At 44.1% G+C, this 19,066-nt stretch overlaps 1 protein-coding gene across 1 annotated transcript in view; it reads left to right on the top strand.

Annotated features, from left to right (window-relative positions):
* ACSBG1 (acyl-CoA synthetase bubblegum family member 1) overlaps positions 1-19,066 on the top strand; it is a 96,322-nt gene that overhangs the window by 9,822 nt on the left and 67,434 nt on the right. Inside the window, exon 5 of the mRNA XM_040343089.1 lies at positions 13,704-13,792. Within this exon, the coding sequence (XP_040199023.1) occupies positions 13,704-13,792 (89 nt within the window). The remainder of the gene's footprint in view (positions 1-13,703; positions 13,793-19,066) is intronic.

Genomic DNA, 19,066 nt, shown 5'->3' with positions numbered 1-19,066 from the left:
GTAATTGTAGGTTATTTTCTAGGGAGGACACAATAAATCCATGAGCCCTTCTTCCAAAAACCTCTGTAGTTCCACTACAAGTGCCTAAGGTGTAAGGGTGAACCTCTCCTTTTGTGCAAAATAGATCGAACAGTTCGGATCGTGCAAGCGATCGATTGCTTTGATCGTCTAAGATAGCATACACCCTTAAAGTCTTTTCTGGCTGATCCTTGTGATGAATATTCACTAGGCATATTTTAGCGCAAGATTTGTCACAGTGGTCTTCCCCACAGACTTCAGTGCACGAAAAAAATACCATGGTGGAATTAGGTACGTGATCTGTACTCTTCCCGCTGTGGTTCTGCCCAGGAGGAAGGTCTGCATGTTGTGAAGGATTGGACTCAAGGGGATGGAGTGCTTGCACATGGTCCTCGGAACCGCACTCTATGCACTTGATAGGAGTTTTACATTCCTTGGCAAAGTGATCGGTGGAAGCACAGCATCTATAACATACCCCAAAAGTCTTTAGGAGTTCCTTTCGTTCTTGTAGGGGCTTCTTTCTGAAACCGATACATTTTTTGAGGGGATGAGGCTTCTTGTGGATGGGACATAATCGGTTTGGGTTTTCGATCTTGCCGCTCTTGTTTGGGGCGGGAGTGGGAATAATGTCTGTCTTCCTAACGGACACGGGACCTCTGCGGTTCCTGTAGCTAGTATGTAGGTTGTCACCTTTAGTTGAGGGAGTATTGAACTCGCTGAATGCAAAACTAGGATCGTTCTTGGTGTCAGCAATGTTCCTGACGAAATTGCAGAAGTAGGAGAACGGGGGAAAGGAAACCTTGTTTTCCCGTTTGTATGATGACCCAACTTGGATCCACTTTTCTTGTAGGCCATGCGGAAGCTTGCAAACGATAGGGTTAACTCCTCGAGCAGTGTCCAGGTAACTGAGGCCAGGTAGCTTAGGGTCAGTTTTGGCAAGCTGGACTTCGAGAAGAAGGTCGCTGAGTCTCTGGAACTCTATATTGTCCTTACCAGATATCCTTGGGAAATTTTCCAATCGTTTGAGCAATGCATTCTCTATGGCTTCAGGACTACCGTAAGTCTGTTCTAGACGCTCCCATGCTGCGGTGAGACCTGCAGTTGGATTGTCGATGTAAACTGACCTGAGGCTCTTGACACGTTCTGTTGACTGTGGGCCAAGCAACCCGATCAGCAGATCCAGCTCACGATCGGCAGTAAAACCGATACCGCCTAATGTAGTTTTGAAAGCGGCTTTCCAGCTTCTATAATTTTCAGGATGGTCGTCGAAGTTTACTAGGCCTGACTTGGCGAGCTCATGTCGAAGTAAGTACTTTACTACCTCTGTTGTATCGGTTGCCTCTGACTTTACATAGGAGGTTGCTGGTTGATTGTTGTGGATTGCATTGTTTATGGTATCGTTGCAAAGAGACGTGGGAAGATATGGTGCAGCAAGGGCATTCAGCTGAATTGTTGGGTGAAGGTCTGGAACAGTACTGTTAGCAGGAGGCTGGCGACTTGCTTGCGGATTAGTGTGCCGTTTTGTGACATATGCGGGATCAGCATGACAGTCGGGAGCTGCACTGGGGTGGGTTTGCATGTAGGAAGTGGCTGGAACAGCTTTTACCTGATGATGTGGTGAAGTCCTTGCGTTGCCGTGAAACGTGGAGGTAATTGAGTGTTCACTGCTGTGGTTTAGAACATAGTTCTTAGTGCGTTCAAAAGGATCTTCTACATCTGCCTTGACGCTGACCCTTTCGCTAGCATTTTCATCTGCACCGATAGCTTGTTCCAAAACCTTTAGTTTTGCTGCAGCTGCCTCGTAGTTGCTCTGTTCCTTTAAAGCTTCAATTGCTGCCCTTTGACGTGCCGTTTGAGCTTCTATTGCTGCCTTTTGATGCGCTGCCTCGGCTTCCATTACTGCCTTTTGATGCGCTGCCTCGGTTTCCATTACTGCCTTTTGATGCGCTGCCTCGGTTTCCATTTCTGCTCTCTTTTTTGCATATGCGGCCCGTACCTTGATAGCCTCTGCTTCGGCGCGGGCATTCATTAGCTGTTCACTAAGCGTTGAGTGCCTTGAACTTCGGGATCTAGAGGAACCTTTAGAACGTCTGGTGGATACAGATTTGTGAGATACAGTGCCCCGTGGCAGCATTAATTTTGCTTCTGCCTTTGCTTTAGTTCGCTGGATAAAGCTTTCTCTTTCCTCATTAAGAAGCTGGGCATTGTTAAGTTGCTCTAAGGACTCCTCAGTGTTGATGCTTTGCAGAATAGTTTTATATTTGTTGCTTGTAGTCTGGTACAGTTCGTATGAAGCAGAGAGATGCTTTATGGCGCCCTCTAGTTGCAGTACCTCATGGCTGGGACATGAAATCACATCAATGTGGGTGAGGATTTTATCCCAAATCTGCTTCAAACTGGTTGCTAGTTCAGTTCTCATGGATTCATAGTTCTCTTTAACCTTCCAAGTGGGGTTCACAGAGCGTTTGGTCAATGCAGTGAACTCTGGGTCCTCATCCTGGCTTTCTCTGTGTGAAGCATGCTGTGGTGTTTCATCACACACTGAGCCCTTTCCACTCATGATGGCCTGCAGTACACAGGCTTGACTGTAGCAGTGAAGAGTGTCTGTATACTGTGAGGAGCTGTAACAAGCTGTGCTGGGGTTGTATGCAGAATTCTCATGCAATACACACAGTTACACTTCACTATGATCTGTTCTGTGACGCAGTTATCTCTGTGCAGGCTGCTGGATACGTTCTTTTACTATTCTGAATCGGCTGCAAAGGCTATGAATGTATTTTTCAGTAGCACATGGAGCTCATTGCCCTGAAGAGATTATCCATCCCAAATCACCTTTCCAGATAGCTTACTCAGTCACAACTCACATGAAAGAAGATCTGGCGATGTTTATTCGTCGTATGATCCGTAGAATGCAAGTTACAACAGGTAAAAGAACGATTCTTCCATGCAGGTAGAAGAAACATACAGGTCACATGAATTACAGCATTAAAATGACTGATACAGAAAAGAGGGGGAGGAGACTGAGCAGCATGCAAACTAAGGAATGCCACAAGAGTCAAACTAGATAGGGATTAAAGAGACAGTACATAATAAAAATAATATCATGTAACATGACAATTATTGTGATTGTACTATAGCTGCTTGTTAGTTAACAGAAGACATCAATGATGTACACCCTGACTACAGATGGCTGCTCACCTCTGAGAAGCTGAACTATCCCATTCTTAGTGGCCATAGTCTACTATAAGAACATATGCTTATTCTGTGTACTGCTCTCTATAATGGCTGTATTATGCTGCCTATATATGCTTGTTTGATAAAGGGTACTGAACCCAAATGGACTGTTCCACTGACTGGCTTAATCATTTATAAAAAAGGACCTTTTTACTTTACACGGTTCCATTTTTTTGGATGAACGTATTTAGTGTTTATATTGTCGCAATCTTTTTTTTTTTTTTTTATCTGGTTTCAGATTTTCATATATACTCATTCCTATTGGTTGTGATCACACTGGTTGGACAATCTGATCTCATCCTGAGCCCTGGTTCACATTGATTGCAGGAATTAAATTGTGCGAGTTCAGCCAAACTCGCACAATTTCATTCCCGCATGTCAGTCCCGATTTCAGGGGCGAAATCGCCAGAAGTAGTACAGAAACTACTTTTGGCGATGATTCGGACAGTGCCATTGCCGCTAATTGCCACCAATTTGGCATGCGATTTGACATGTCAAATCACATGCCAAATCGCATCAATGTGAACCAGGGTGGAGAGTTGAAATGTCTCTTATGCCATTTTCTTGTTACCAAAGTCTATAGCAAAGAGCAAACAAAGCAATAAAAGCAGTTCGTCCAGTAAATATCCACCTCTATGCCTCTTAAGCCGCGTACACACGATCAGTCCATCCGATGAGAATGGTCTGATGGACCGTTTTCATCGGTTAACCGATGAAGCTGACTGATGGTCTGTCGCGCCTACACACCATCGGTTAAAAAAACGATCGTGTCAGAACGCGGTGACGTAAAACACAACGACGTGCTGAAAAAAACGAAGTTCAATGCTTCCAAGCATGCGTCGACTTGATTCTGAGCATGCGTGGATTTTTAACCGATGGTTGTGCCTACTAACGATCGGTTTTAACCTATCGGTTAGGAATCCATCGGTTAAATTTAAAGCAAGTTGGCTTTTTTTTAACCGATGGTCAAATAACCTATGGGGCCCACACACGATCGGTTTTGAACGATGAAAACGATCCATCAGACCGTTGTCCTCTGTTTAACCTATCGTGTGTAGGAGGCCTAAGCCTAATAAACTGGCTAGTGATTTCATCAGACACGTGACATGTAGCTATAGCAACCCTGAGAATGCTGTGGAGTTAGACTTAATGAATGAGCTAGAGGCTCATTAATTCTGACTGTTAGTGCTTGCAGAGAAGAGAGAAAATGTAACTAAAGAAGCATACAAATTTCAGACAGCAAAAACAAAACCAAAGAGAGTTCTCTGCGGTTGCTTTCTTGCTAAAATATATAATAAAAAAGGGTTTTAACCATCATAAGTCAATAACTATTTTGGATTGAGTCAATCACTCAATCCAAAATTAAACAAAAATAGTGAACTGCTAATTGCACCATGATAGGAACTGTGAACAAAAGGGTAGTATAGCCTCATGTAAATATTAATAATAAATCATAATAACGTACCATCATCCCAGTTATGGTAGAGAAAGGGGGAGAGTGAAGCTAAACCCAAAGCTACCCACTCAGTTGGTTTGGGGGGACTATCTCAGTACTGATGAAATACAATAAACATAATAGTATAAAAAGTTTATTTATGTATAAAATTGCAAAACAAACAATTGTACAGATCAACGATTGGTCAAGGAATTGATTGATTCAAGAAAAATAATAATAATAACTTACCCGATGAGTCAATTGATAATGCACAATATCAATACTAGAATCACCAAGCAATCAATGATATAATTGATAATATAATAGAAAAGGAAATTACAAGTTAGAGGCACTCGGGGAGAAAGAGAAACGGGTTGTGTTATCATTGCATTATCAATTGACTCATCGGGTAAGTTATCGGGTGATCTATATATGGTTTATAATCTGTTTTTCGTTAGACATATAGGCCCAGATTCACAGAGAGCAAGGCGCACATTACGCCGCCATAGAGCACACACCGTACGCCACGCCAACGTAGCGCGGAGAGGCAAGCATTGCATTCAGCAAGCCAGTGCTCCCAACGCTGCACCAGAGTGGCGTAGGTTTCCAAGGCACACGCCGGCGTAGGTGGGAGTGGCTGCGACCCCATGCAAATGATGGACCGAGCGCCAGACATGTACGTATCACGAACTGTGCATGCGCCGTGACGTAGACACATACACAGCACCCCCCTGCGCCTGCTCACAACCACGCCGGCACAACTGCCTAAGCTACGTCGGATCACCGCGTACGCCGTGAACATAACGTACGCCCAGCCAGACACACGTCCAACGCACAATACGCCGGCTTGTGCTCCCTGGTGCAGACCTGTGCATGTCTGCTGCCGGGTTGCACCTCATTTATGGGGAATAACTTTACGCCGGACGTACAACTTAAGCACAACTCGCGTAGCATGCGCCGGGCACACGCACGTTCGTGAATCGGCGTATTTCCCTCATTTGCATGTTTGAATGGCTAATTAATGGGAGCAGCCCCATGCGTCCAGCCCATATGTAAGCCCACCCTACGCCGGCGTGTGCAAGTTACGTCGGCGGGGTGTTGCCTGTTTTTAGGCGCATGTTGGTTCGTGGGTCTGCCGCACACATACGCCGGCGCACATTTGCACTTACGTCGGCGTAACGTGCTATACGTCGGCGTAAGTGCTTTGTGAATCTGGGCCACAGTTTTAAACCCTAATCATCATCCAGCGCTACAATTTTATGTTTTGTTTGTCTTTTTCCATTGGTTCACTGGTTTTTGTATCTGCTCACTATTTACCTTGTTTTGCAGTAGGGGGACCACCCCATTACTGTGTTGTCAACGGTCTGTAGTGGACACATGGTATGAGGGCTCTGTTGTCTCTCAGCATATATGGCCTGATCTACAGGTTTCCTTGGCAGCTCCACACTGCTGACTCCCGCACTCCTTTGGGCATAACAAGTAGAAGAGCTGTGCGTACACCCAGCTGTCACACTGATCCAGCCTGTCACTGTCTGTTGTAGCCCTGCAGCCACAGCACAGATGCCTCTGTGATCCTTCCCATTCTCCCCCTTCTCTCCCTGTGCTTGGTGATGAAGGTGAAGTGCGCCCCAGCCAGCTACAGTCTCTGCTGATCTTCCAGCCACTGCATGATTCCTCTCTGATCCTTCCCATGCTCCCCCCCCTCCCCCACCTCTGCGTGGGCTTGATAATGGAGGTTAAAAGCATAGTTCACCTTTACAGAAAACCTGCCTATGCAGGTAAGGGATGTGCAGTGCAGTTCTGACTAAAGATGAATGATACCATTGCTATAGGTGTAGGCCATTTACATACCTTATGGAGCCTGACTGCAATACTACCAGGATGTTGCTAAGTGAGGCCTAGTCGTTACTGCTCACCTCCACCATCCCTGGAGTGAGCTCTTTCTCTAAATCAAACCCCCTCATATACTCTGGCTTTGCCCTGATGTAGTAGTTCTGAGCTCAGCATTTGAGAGCTCACTCCTGTGATGTTGGAGGTGAGCAGTGATGACTAGGCCTCACTTAGCAACGTCCTGGGGGTATTCCAGTTAGGCTTCATAAGGTATGTAAATGGTTTACACCTCTAGCAAGGGCTATATTTAACTTTAGTTTGAGCTGCACAGTTTGTTTTTTATCTGCAGATATCCCTTATTTGCATAGGCAGTTTTGTGGTAAAGATCAACTATTTCTTTAAGCACTGTCACTGTATCGGCTCCTTCTAAGCATTCCAGCCAGCATACCTCCTGCATTCTCTGCATGTCTTGTTCTGTGAATCTTCTTGAGCTCCCTTAAACACCACAATAGGAGAGGGGGCACTTTTAGGCTGCATTCACACCTAGGCGTATTGTCGCCTGTAGCGCGACGCTACTGCAGCCTGCAATACGCTGGAGGGGTGATTTTTACATTGTCGGCTATGGAGATGGTTCACATCTCCACGCCGAACGCCGAAACGCCTGAAGCTCAAAACAAGTCCCGGACCTTTTTTTCAGGAGGCGTTCGGCCATAGCCGACAATGTTGATCATCCCTCCTGTGTATGTTACCGCGGCGTATTTTACCGCGTTTTGTCGCGGCAAATTGCGGAACAAAACGCTGCAATTTGCCGCTGCAAATCGCGGTAAAATACGCCGCGTTCAGGTGTGAATGCAGCCTAAGAGTGCCTGTATTGCACAGAAATAGCCTGGCCTGTCATCACAATTTCTGGCCCTGCTAACTGCACTCTGCTGCACCTGTGATTTCTGTAAGTGGCATTGGCCTAGGAGGTCCTTCCCTTCAACTTGCAGCTTAGTTCTTTAACCACTTAACCCCCGAACCTTTATGCAGCTAAAGGCCCAGGCCAGGTTTTGCGATTTGGCACTGCGTCGCTTTAACAGACAATTGCGCGGTCGTGCGACGTGGCTCCCAAACAAAATTGATGTCATTTTTTTCCCACAAATAGAGCTTTCTTTTGGTGGTATTTGATCACCTCTGCGGTTTTTATTTTTTGCGCTATAAACAAAAATAGAGCGACAATTTTGAAAAAAATGCAATATTTTTTACTTTTTGCTATAATAAATATCCCCCAAAAACATATATATATAAAAAAAAAAAATGTTCCTATGTTTAGGCCGATACGTATTCTTCTACCTATTTTTGGTAAAAAAAATCTCAATAAGCGTTTATTGATTGGTTTGCGCAAAATTTATAGCGTTTACAAAATAGGTGATAGTTTTATTATTATTTTTTTTACTACTAATGGCGGCGATCAGCGTTTTTTTTCGTGACTGCGACATTATGGCGGACACTTCGGACAATTTTGACACATTTTTGGGACCATTGTCATTTTCACAGCAAAAAATGCCTTTCAATTGCATTGTTTATTGTGAAAATGACAGTTGCAGTTTGGGAGTTAACCACAGGGGGCGCTGAAGGAGTTAGGGTTCACCTAGTGTGTGTTTACAACTGTAAGGGGGTGTGGCTGTAGGTCTGACGTCATCGATCGAGTCTCCCTATAAAAGGGATGACTCGATCAATGCAGCCGCCACAGTGAAGCACGGGGAAGCCGTGTTTACATACGGCTCTCCCCGTTCTTCAGCTCCAGGGAGCGATCGCGAGGGGGCGGCTAGAAACGAATAGCCGCGCCCTCGTCCCGGATCGCTCCCCGCGGGATTCCGACCGCCGCATGTACCAGGGGGGGGTGTCCCGATCGGACCCCCGACCCCGGGAAAGGCGGGGACATACATGTACGCCCATATGCCTGTACGTGCCATTCTGTGGACGTACATATACATGCGGCGGGCGTTAACCCGTTAAATTTATTCTTGTTCAAATTTTTTATTGAAGAGCAAAGTACACAGAGTAACATTGTCAACATTTCAGGTTGAGTCAGTAAGGGAATACAATGGTACATCTCAATTACAATGGGTACAAACGTGACATCAGGAATTTCTGAACACAGGTAATTTGAGGACAATGCAGACATACTAGAACGTTTGTACAACGGGAACTATTGTGAACATTGAGTGTAGGTACAACTAGATCCCAGAAAGCAATGAGAACTACTCCATTTCAAAAGTAGTGCAAAACAACCGTATGTACTCTGTGAGTTCAAAACTAAAGAAATATAAACTGAATAAGGGCGGTAGAACACAGCACCGCCCACAGATATAAAGTAATACTTTTTAGTAGTACTACAGGGGCCAGAGAGCCCCAAGAAGTAAGGACAGAGAGAAAGAGAGAAGAGGAGGAAAATTAGAAATGAAGTCAGGGAGGAGGAAGAGAAAGTAGGGAGGGGGATTGTCGGCGTGGGCGCGTGAACCCGCAGGGGGTCGTAACGGATCAGCAAGGTAATGACCTTCTATTCATGGCGAAGATAAGGTGACTTCAAACTCAGGGGGGAGGAAAGTCTCCACCCAGGGAGACCATATTTTGTCGTGCCGTTAAATTTATTCTTAAGAAGCCTCCACCTACCATGTATTCTGTCATTGGTTCCAACATGGACCAAGACAGCTGGGGCATGCCCAGTCCCTCCCAGTAAGTTACCAATGCGGTCCACCACATGCCGAACAATGGCACCATGGAGAAAGCAAACCATTCAGCTGAGGCGATCCTGGTGACAAATTACTATATGATAGAATCCCCTGATACCACCAGCAGTCTAGGCTTTCCTACACTACCCTCATCACCACTACTAGATGTGCTGCTCTCCCGACTGTTATAGGTAGCAATGACATCCAGGGCTGCCACCTCTGAGTTTGCCACACCCACATCTTCACCCAACCTGGCAAATCTGTTGCTGGTGCTAAGACCCAGGGCTGGCCTTTATTTTCTGTGAATCCCTACCAATCCCTCTGACTACAGTAACACAGTTCTGCCCGGTTTTGCAATTTGCTCCTCCAAATCTCTATTGTGAGCTTCCAGAAGGGCAACCCACTCCCATCTGTGGCAGCGATATCCATCCTGGAGCTTTTGCTCCATTGTTGTATACATTATTATTATTATACAGGATTTATATAGCACCGGCAGTTTATGCAGCGCTTTACAACTTGAGGGTAGATAGTACAAATTCAATACACTTTAATACAGTAGGAAACAGAGGGTCCTGCTCATTAGAGCTTACAATCTTAGGCCTTGTACACACGGGCAAACATGTCCGCTGAAAACGGTCCGCCGTACCGTTTTCAGCGGACATGCCCGCCCGGAGATTTCTGTATGATGGCTGTACACACCATCATACAGAAATGAGAGACAATCTGCGCGGACAGACAGCGAGGTGACGTGTTTGCGCCGTCGCCGCGACGATGACGCGGCGACGCTGAAAGGTCAATGCTTCCACGCATGCGTCAAAGTCATTCGACGCATGCGAGGGATGGCGGCCGCTCGGACATGTACGGTAAGTCTGTACAGACGACCGAACATGTCCGACGGACAGGATTCCAGCGGGCATGTTTCTAAGCAAGTTTAGAAACATTTGTCCGCTCGAAAACGGTCTGGCGGGCAAATGTACGCTGGAATCCTGTCCGATCGGCCGTACACACGACCGAACATGTCTGCTGAAACTGGTCCGCGGACCAGTTTCAGCAGACATGTTCGGTCGTGTGTACGGGGTCTTAGAGGGAGGGTCAGGACATACAAGAGGTAATAACTGTGGGGGATGTGCTGATGGAGAAAATAAATGTACAGTTGTTAGGTGGAGGCCAGATAGGCTTCTCTGAAGAGATGAGTTTTCAGGGATCGTCTGAAAGTAGACAAAGTAGGAGATAGTCAGACAGATTGGGGTAGAGCATTCCAGAGTATGGGAAAGGCTCAGAAGTCCTGGAGGTGAGCATGGGGTGAGGTGACAAGGGAGCTAGAGAGCAGGAGGTCTTGTGAGGAGCGAAGAGGACAAATTGGTTGTTATTTTGAGATTAGGTTAGTGATGTAGCTGGGGGCCACATTCTGGATGGCTTTGCAAGTTACTGTTAGTATCTTGAATTTAATTTGTTGATTAAGTGGCAGCCAATGGAGGGATTGGCAGAGAGGGGTGGCAGACTCCAAGTGGTTTGTAAGGTGGATGAGCCTGGCAGCAGCATTCATAATGGACTGAAGGGGGTATAACCTATTTAGAGGTAAGCCAATAAGGAGGGAGTTGCAGTAGTTGAGGCAAAAGATGACCAGGGAGTGGATTAGAAGCTTTGTGGTGACATTGGTTAGGAAGGGGCGTATCTTGGAGATGTTGCGGAGGTTGAAGCGGCAAGCTTTGGATAGTGATTGTATGTGGGGCTGAAAGGAGAGTTCAGAGTCCAGGATTACACCTAAGACCTTGGCATGGGGGGACGGGTTGATAGCTGAGCCATTGATTCTGACAGAAATCAGGGGAAGTGGCACTTGAGGGAGGAAATATCATGAACTTGGTTTTGAATAGGTTGAGTTTGAGGAATTGATGTGACATCCAGGCTGATATGTCTGTTAGTAAGTTGGTGATGAGTGAGGAGACAGATGGAGTGAGTTGGGTGTCGTCCGTGTAGAGATGATATTGCCATGGGTGGCTATCAACTGACCTAGGGAGGAGGTGTAGATTGAGAAAAGGAGAGGTTCAAGAACAGAACCTTGGGGGACCATAACGGAGAAAGGAAGAGGAGATGAGGAAGTAGAGTTGTAAGTGACACTGAAGGAGCAGTGGGATAGGTAGGATGAGAACCAGCAAAGAGTACAGTCACAAAGACCAAAGGAGTGGAGTTTTTTTTGAAGAGGAGGGGGTGGTCCACTGTATCAAAGCCAGCAAAAAGGTCCAGGAGAATACAGAATATTGTCTGTCGGTTTTAGCCTTTAGTAGATTGTTGTTGAGTTTAAGGGGAGCAGTTTCCCTGGAGCGTTGACGACGAATTCCGGACTGAAGGGGATCAAGAAGTTTTGTTCATAGTCAGATAGTCGCTCAGTCAGTTGTAGACCAGTCTTTCACGGAGTTTAGAGGAGAAGGAGAGTAAGGAGATGGGGCGTAGGTTGTTAGGATTAATGGAGTCCAGTGAGGGCTTTTTAAGGATAGCGGTGATTAGCGCATGTTTTATAGAGTTGAGGAAGGTGCCAGAAGAGAGGGAGAGATAGAAAATACATGCGGCACACTGTGCACTGCACAAAACCTTAAGCCTTGATAGTGCTCATTACCCCAGTTACAATATTATTATTACTAACAGGAAATGTCAGATGTTACTTACAGGTTAGAAGACTCCTGTTAAAATCAATTACTGTTTGAGGTTTCTTCTAACCCACTGTTCTGGAAATTTTATAGATAGGCAACTCCTATTGGGAACAGACACAAAAAGATACATTCAGCATCTTTCCAAATAACTGTTCTGTTTATTTGGCGCAGTTGAAGTTTTTTATACACATGCTTATGTAGGTATCACATTTATATTAAAATTATTTTTTTATGGTAATAAGGGGCGTAACATAGGCAGGCTAATTTCTTATCAGGACTCGAAAGAATGCAAACACATAATCAAACATTATTAGTTCCGTGTGAATATGAGTGCAGTGTGCAATACATAAGCAAAGCATACAACATAGAATACAGTTATCTACAGAATTTATCATTTCTTTCACAATCTCTCCCCTTATGTTTAGGTGGAGGCAGTGGCGGCTGGTGTTCAATTTTTTGAACTGGCCAATTGACCCGCACTACGTACCCCATCCAGGTTGTGGGCGGCTTCGGCGGTTTCCCCACTGCTTCTCCTCCTAGGCGGCTTTCCGGGCCGCTTCGGCGACTTCCCCACTGCTTCTCCTACCGGCCAATCCGGTCGCTTCTCCTCCCGATTGGCCAGGTGGAGAAGCGGGAAGACAATAGCGAATATTAATCCGCTATTGTCACACAAGTGGGTGGGCTCGGGACGCAGTGCTCTGCGCTCCAAGCCTACCCATTTTGAAGCCAATTAGAGCCTCAGGCTCTGATCATGTACTGATCAAAAAACTGATCATAGAAATCCATGTGTTCGGTGCCCTGCATGGAGATTAGGGGCTGGGCACATGGAGGTTAGGGAGGCAGCGCCCCTTATGAGGGGCCGTCACCGGGTGGAGGTAGTATTGGCCTAGGAGGCAAACTCCACTGGGGGGGGGGCTCTAATAGCTGAGAGGAGTTATATCATTACAAAATGACTTTTTATTGTGACTAAAACTTACATAAAAAACAAAAGATTGATAAAAAAATATTTACAGAGTAACTGGCTGTACACTCCTGTGGCCAGAATGGTCTTAACTTAACTTAACTTAATTATGGACTTGCTAACCTATCAGCAAATCTACATAAAATGGAAGAAATATAAAAGACAATATGATTTCAGCATGGCTGAACTACTTTTCAGATCACATATATGTTTATTCCTTACAGTTAATGCATTTGAATAAATGGTATCCCAGACTGTGATTCCTAGAAGAAAACAAATCAAACACAGAGATGCTTTAGCCCTGGTTCACACTGGGCTGCGGGAGTGAAGCCGTGCGAGTTCAGCTGAGCTTGCACGATTTCACTCCCGCTGGCTGTCCCGATTTCGGCCGCGATTTAAGAGACATCTGTGCAGGTTTCTGCACATATGTCAATGTAAATCGCGGGCCGAAATCGCAAAAAGTAGTACAGGAACTACTTTTTGAAATCGGTGCTGCGCCGCAAATGCGGCGTCGCACCGATTAGGACGGTGTCATTGCCGACAATTGCCGGCAAATGCCGCCGATTTGAGATGCGATTTCACATGTGAAATCGCATCTCAAATCAAAGCAAATCGTACCCAGTGTGAACCTGGGCTGAATGTAAATTTTTTTGCAATGCGATCGAGGTGACCTTTCCTTCAAGTTTTGTAAACTGTAAAAGAAATAGATGTTGCTTCCCAATTTGTAGTTTATGCAACCACAACAGTCCTTTTCACATTTCTGAAGGGATAACAAAAGTACCTTAACTATTTTACAGTATAGACCAAAACTCTAGAACTGTAAATATGTGGATACAGCTTAACATGTTAATTTGTATTTGCAGCTTGGTCTGAAACGGTTTTACAGTGTTGGAATTCTTGGCTTTAATGCCCCAGAATGGTTTATTTCCGCTGTAGGAACAGTGTTCGCTGGGTAAGTATAAGGTTAACAAATTTTTCACATGAAAATCACAAAATCTTCAGCACACCTTGGTGAGCAAGACTTGGCTAATGATTATACCAATGTGCTTCTTATATATCATGTAGTCTGAGGGGCTGAGTAGTTATAGTGTGCTTTAGCTAGTAGTAGTTAGTCATATTCAACACTCCTAAAAAGTCCCACCTGACAGGCACAAGCGCCTGGCATTCCATATGCGTCAATCAGACAATAAATAGGTGGTCCTTGCTGACTCTAATGCCGCGTACACCCGGTCGTTTTTCGGCATGAAAAAAACGTTTTTAAAAACATCATTTAAAATCATCGTGTATGGGCTTCACATCGTTTTTCGGGTTCTGAAAAACGACAAAAAAAAAATTCGAACATGCAGCATTTGTTAACGTCGTTTTTTAAAATGTAGTTTTTCGGGTTGTAAAAAATTATCGTGTGTAGGCTAAAACAACGTTTTAAACCCGCGCATGCTCAGGGGTGAGTTATGAGACGAGAGCGCTCGTTCTGGTAAAACTACCATTCATAATGGAGTAAGCACATTCATCACGCTGTAACAGACAAGAAAGCGCAAATCGTCTTTTACTAACAAGGAATCAGCTAAAAGCAGCCCAAAGGCGAATAGAACTTCACGTCACCGCGCTTTGTTCATTATTTTTCAAAAACAATGGTGTGTGGGCAACATCGTTTTTAATGATGAAGTTGACATGCTGAAAACTTTGTTTTTTTTAATGCCGAAAAACGACCGTGTGTACGCGGCATAAAAGTTTTTGAAAAGGAGATTTTTCCTGTTTTACTAAGTCTGGTCTCTTAAGGCCCCTTTCAGACTGGGGCGGGAGCCGCGGTGGCGGTATAACGCCGCTAAAAATAGCGGCGCTATACCGCCGGGATTGAAGCGGGAATCAGTCGCTAGCAGTGCGGCATTAACCCCCGCTAGCGGCCGATAAAGGGTTAATACCGCCCGCAATGCGCCTCTATAGAGGCGCATTGCGGGCGGTATTGCCGTGGTTTCCCATTGTTTTCAATGGGAAGTAGCGGTATACATGCCGCTCCTCTCACCGCTCCAAAGATGCTGCTCCCGCCAGCACATCGCCTCAGTGTGAAAGCCCTCGGGCTTTCACATTGAGTCTGCAGTGAAGGAGTTTTTCAGGCGGGATAGCAGCGCTATTTTTAGCGCTGTACCGCCTGAAAAACTCCTCAATGTGAAAGGGGCCTAACTCTAACTAGAGATCTAGGGCCAGATCCACAGCCATGCGGCGCAGCGGAACAGAACCTATTTAGGTTACACCGCCGCAAATTTTCGGGCAAAGTGCCCGATCCACAAAGCACTTACCTTGAAATTTGCGGCGGTGTATCCTAAATCCGTCCGGCGCAAGGCGGGCCAATTCAAATGGGGCGAGTCCCATTTAAATTAGGCGCGCTCCCGCGCCGGACGTACTGTGCATGCTCCCGACGCTATTTTCCCGACGTGCTTTGCGTTACGTTACGCTGAGTTTTGTGAATCGCGACGTGTAAAAAAGAGATGCGGCGGGAAAAAAAAAATTAAAAACATTTTTTACAGCGACGCTGGAAAGAAGGGTATACTTTTACATGGTGTACTAAGTTTACACTTTGTAAAAGCAGCCCTAATTTTGCGACGGCAAACTAACACTTACGGCGACTTAACGAAGGGAAAAAGCTTTGTGGATCTCCGTAAGTGCTAATTTGCATACCCGACGCTGGATTACGACGAGAAATGCCCCCAGCGGCGGCCGCGGTACTGCATCCTAAGATCCGACAGTGTAAAACTATTACACCTGTCGGATCTTCTACCTATCTATGCGTAACTGATTCTGTGGATCAGTCGCATAGATAGAAACAGGAATAAAACGGCGTATCAGCAGATACGCCGTCGTATCCCTTTTGTGGATCTGGCCCCTAGTTTCAGATGATGAGTTCAAGGTCACCAAACTTTGTAAAAGCTCTATGTCTGCAACATGCAATTAGTGTGCATTTGTTTGCCATGTAGTAGTTCAGCTGGTGAGTTTGGCAATTAGATTTTTAGAATGTCCCTCAATTGTACTTGTACTGGACATGTGAGACAAGTTTGTTTGAACACAGAACTCAGATGCCTTAACTGTCCCTACAGTATATCAGTAAATGCAACAACTTCATCTTCATCATGTGTACTAGGCGCTGCAGGTAAGGGTAATGCCGCGTACACTCGGTCGGAACTTCCGATGAAAAAAGTCAGACGGAATTTTTTCATCGGATATTCCGACTGTGTGTATGCCCCATGGGACTTTTTCCATCAGAAATTCCGACGGGCTTAGAAAAAACATGTTCTCTTTTTTTCCGACGGAAATTCCATTCGTCTGTATGGAATTCCGACGGAGAAAAAACACACATGCTCTGAAACAATTTGATGCATGCTCAGAAGCTGTGAACTTAATTTTTCTAGGCTCATCGTAGTGTTGCACGTCACCGCGTTTTTGACTGTCGGAATTTGGTGTGTCCGTGTGTATGCAAGACAGCTTGAGCGGAGTTCTGTTGGAAAAACCCTCCAGAGTTTATTCCAATGGAAAAAACGGTTGTGTGTACGTGGCATTACTGTAACAAACAATCAGCAGTAAAAAAATCTGCTGCCAAAAGAGTTTTATTGCCACAGAAAATTGCATACATTACAAAGGTAAAAGGAGAAAGACATATTAACTGTGCAGTTACCAAAGAGCAAAACCAATAAGCTCTTGCAGGAGTTTTAGAAGCTGCTATAGTAGGCTCCTATGAGGCTTTGACTCCAAGGTAGTAAGATCTCATCACTACATCTATGCATGCAACTGTTAGAGCATGGGCGATGGCTGGCAATGAAGAATCAAGGGACTGGCAGATAATTTCTTCCCACACTTCATTATGGAAAAATCCTCAGCTATTGCTCTTCTATAAGTACTCTGACCCTATTATATGAACCATATTTGGTATTAAAAAGGTGGGGGATATTGTTAGGGATGGTACACTCCTGCATTTTGATGCTTTAAAATCTAAATTTTAAACTGCCTAATTTTTACCTGTTTTGTCATTTTCAACTTTGCCATGCATATAATTCTCAATTTGGTACTGCTCCATTCACACTACAGAGAGTGGTATGGAGTATTGGCCTTGAAACAATTCTTTAGACAAGGCTTTGTCCAATATTTATAACCAACTGTTTATGGATGCCAGCAGGGTCCTTTCACCTTGCAGAGTAGCTTGGGAGTGTCCCCTCAGTTAGACAGGGATGACTGGGATGATCTATGGGAAATCATTTTTTTTAATTGGTTTTGGCTAGAGACCATCTCATCCAATACAAATTCCTGTATTGGATATACCTCACTCCAGCCAGATTGGCTGGAATCTTATTGCTGGTGGTGCACCTCACCCAAGGGTGGATTTTATATTCATTCTGATTTTATTAAGTTATAACACTATAGATTATAGTAAAAACATTGATGAGTTCATAAAAGTAATACAATCATTTCATCTAGTCATTTTCGGATATAGTTTCCATATATAATTAAAAAAAAAACTAACCAATATAGATATATAACAAGATATACAGGGCAAAGACAGAACAAAACAAGACAAAACAGGACAGAGACAACACAAAAAAAGGGGGAAGTGGGTTAATGGATGGCAGCAAAGGCTCCCCCCAGTGGCAACTAATTTTTATTTTATTTCCATAAGGACTTTCTAACTTCTTATTGTTTCTCTGTATACCCTCCAGGAGACCCATATCCGGAGGTGTGCCTCGTGTGTATCTATTTGTGTGCTAAGAGTGATTCCATCTTCTCTATGTCATCCATCTCACTGACCCATTCCTTAACTGATGGTATCTGTGTTGAACGCCAATGTCGTGGTATAACCAGTCTCGCTGCTGTCAACCAATGTCTCAAAAGACCCCTTTTGATATTTTTATATGATTCTGGTAGAATTGAAAGCAAAGTAATTTAGGGCGTATTTGGTATTGGATCCCCAGTAACTAAAATATATAATTGCATAATTTTTTCCCAAAAATGTAAAGATTCGGGGCATTCCCACCAAATGTGCAGCAATGAACCTTTAGATGCGTAACATCGCCAGCATATGTCTTATTTATCTGAGTATATATACGTTTTAGTGACATTGGGCTCCAGTACCACCTGGAAAGAAGTTTATATCTTGTGCTTTAATTGTTAGTGACATACAATGTGTTAAATTAAATGATTTCATCCACTCTGCCTCTTGGATTTGAACATTTAGCTTGTTCGTCCATTTTTTTGTATATTCAGGAAGTTCAGGGTGTTTTTTTATAGTAAGTATCTTATAGATTGAGGATAGGACATGTTTTGGTTTTGAGTCTTGTAGCAACAGAAGTTCTAACTGAGTTGCGTCTCTATACAAAAATCTATTTGAGGGAATAAAGGACAAAAAGGATAATAATTGCCGATATTCCAACCATTGCGGAAGTGAAGGTTTCTGTGTAAAAATTAAGTTTAATATAGGTGGGAATGTTACCTGGCTGGTGATCTGGCACACTCTACGATGTGATTCTTTGTTCCATATAAGAAATTTTTTACGATTTAAGGCCGGCGGAAATCGTGGGTTACCAAAAAAAGGCGTCCTAGGTCCTACTTGTGAGGAAAGTTCTAATTGTAAAGCTGTTTTAGTCCAGGATTTCAATAGATGAGATGTAAGTGAGGGCATAGTGTGAAATGAGTCTCGATAAATATCACTATTTTCAAGATCTAACCAGGGAAGAGCAGTGAGATCAAGTTGATTTAACCATTGTTCTATTAATACCCATTGTTTAGTATTGGAAGAGTGAAACCAGTTCACTATCCTTGTTAATACTGCTGCTAGATAATAATGGTAAAGATCAGGAGCACCTGCTCCTCATTTGTCTTTAGGCAATGATAGTAATTTCTTATGTAATCTAGGTTTTCTATGACCCCAGATAAACTTTGTAAAAGCCGACTGTAAAGTAGAGAAATAAGATCTAGGAATAGAAACTGGGATGGTTTGAAATAAATACAAAAACCGTGGTATTACTGTATATCCATTTTTAAGATATTTATCCTCCCAAACCACGAATATTTATTATGTTCATATTTTTTAAGATCCTGTAGGGTTCGTTGCATAGGAGGAATGTAGTTTGTTGGATATAAATGGTTTGGAGCAGAAGGAATGAAAATACCTAGATATTTTAATACCGAGGGACAAATTTTAAATGAAAAATTATTTTTCAGTGCCATCACTTGTTGTGAACTA

The sequence above is a fragment of the Rana temporaria genome, chromosome 3 (genome assembly GCF_905171775.1).
Source record: "Rana temporaria chromosome 3, aRanTem1.1, whole genome shotgun sequence".
Classification (NCBI taxonomy): Eukaryota; Metazoa; Chordata; class Amphibia; order Anura; family Ranidae; genus Rana; species Rana temporaria.
This window is presented reverse-complemented; position numbering and strand designations above follow the sequence as displayed.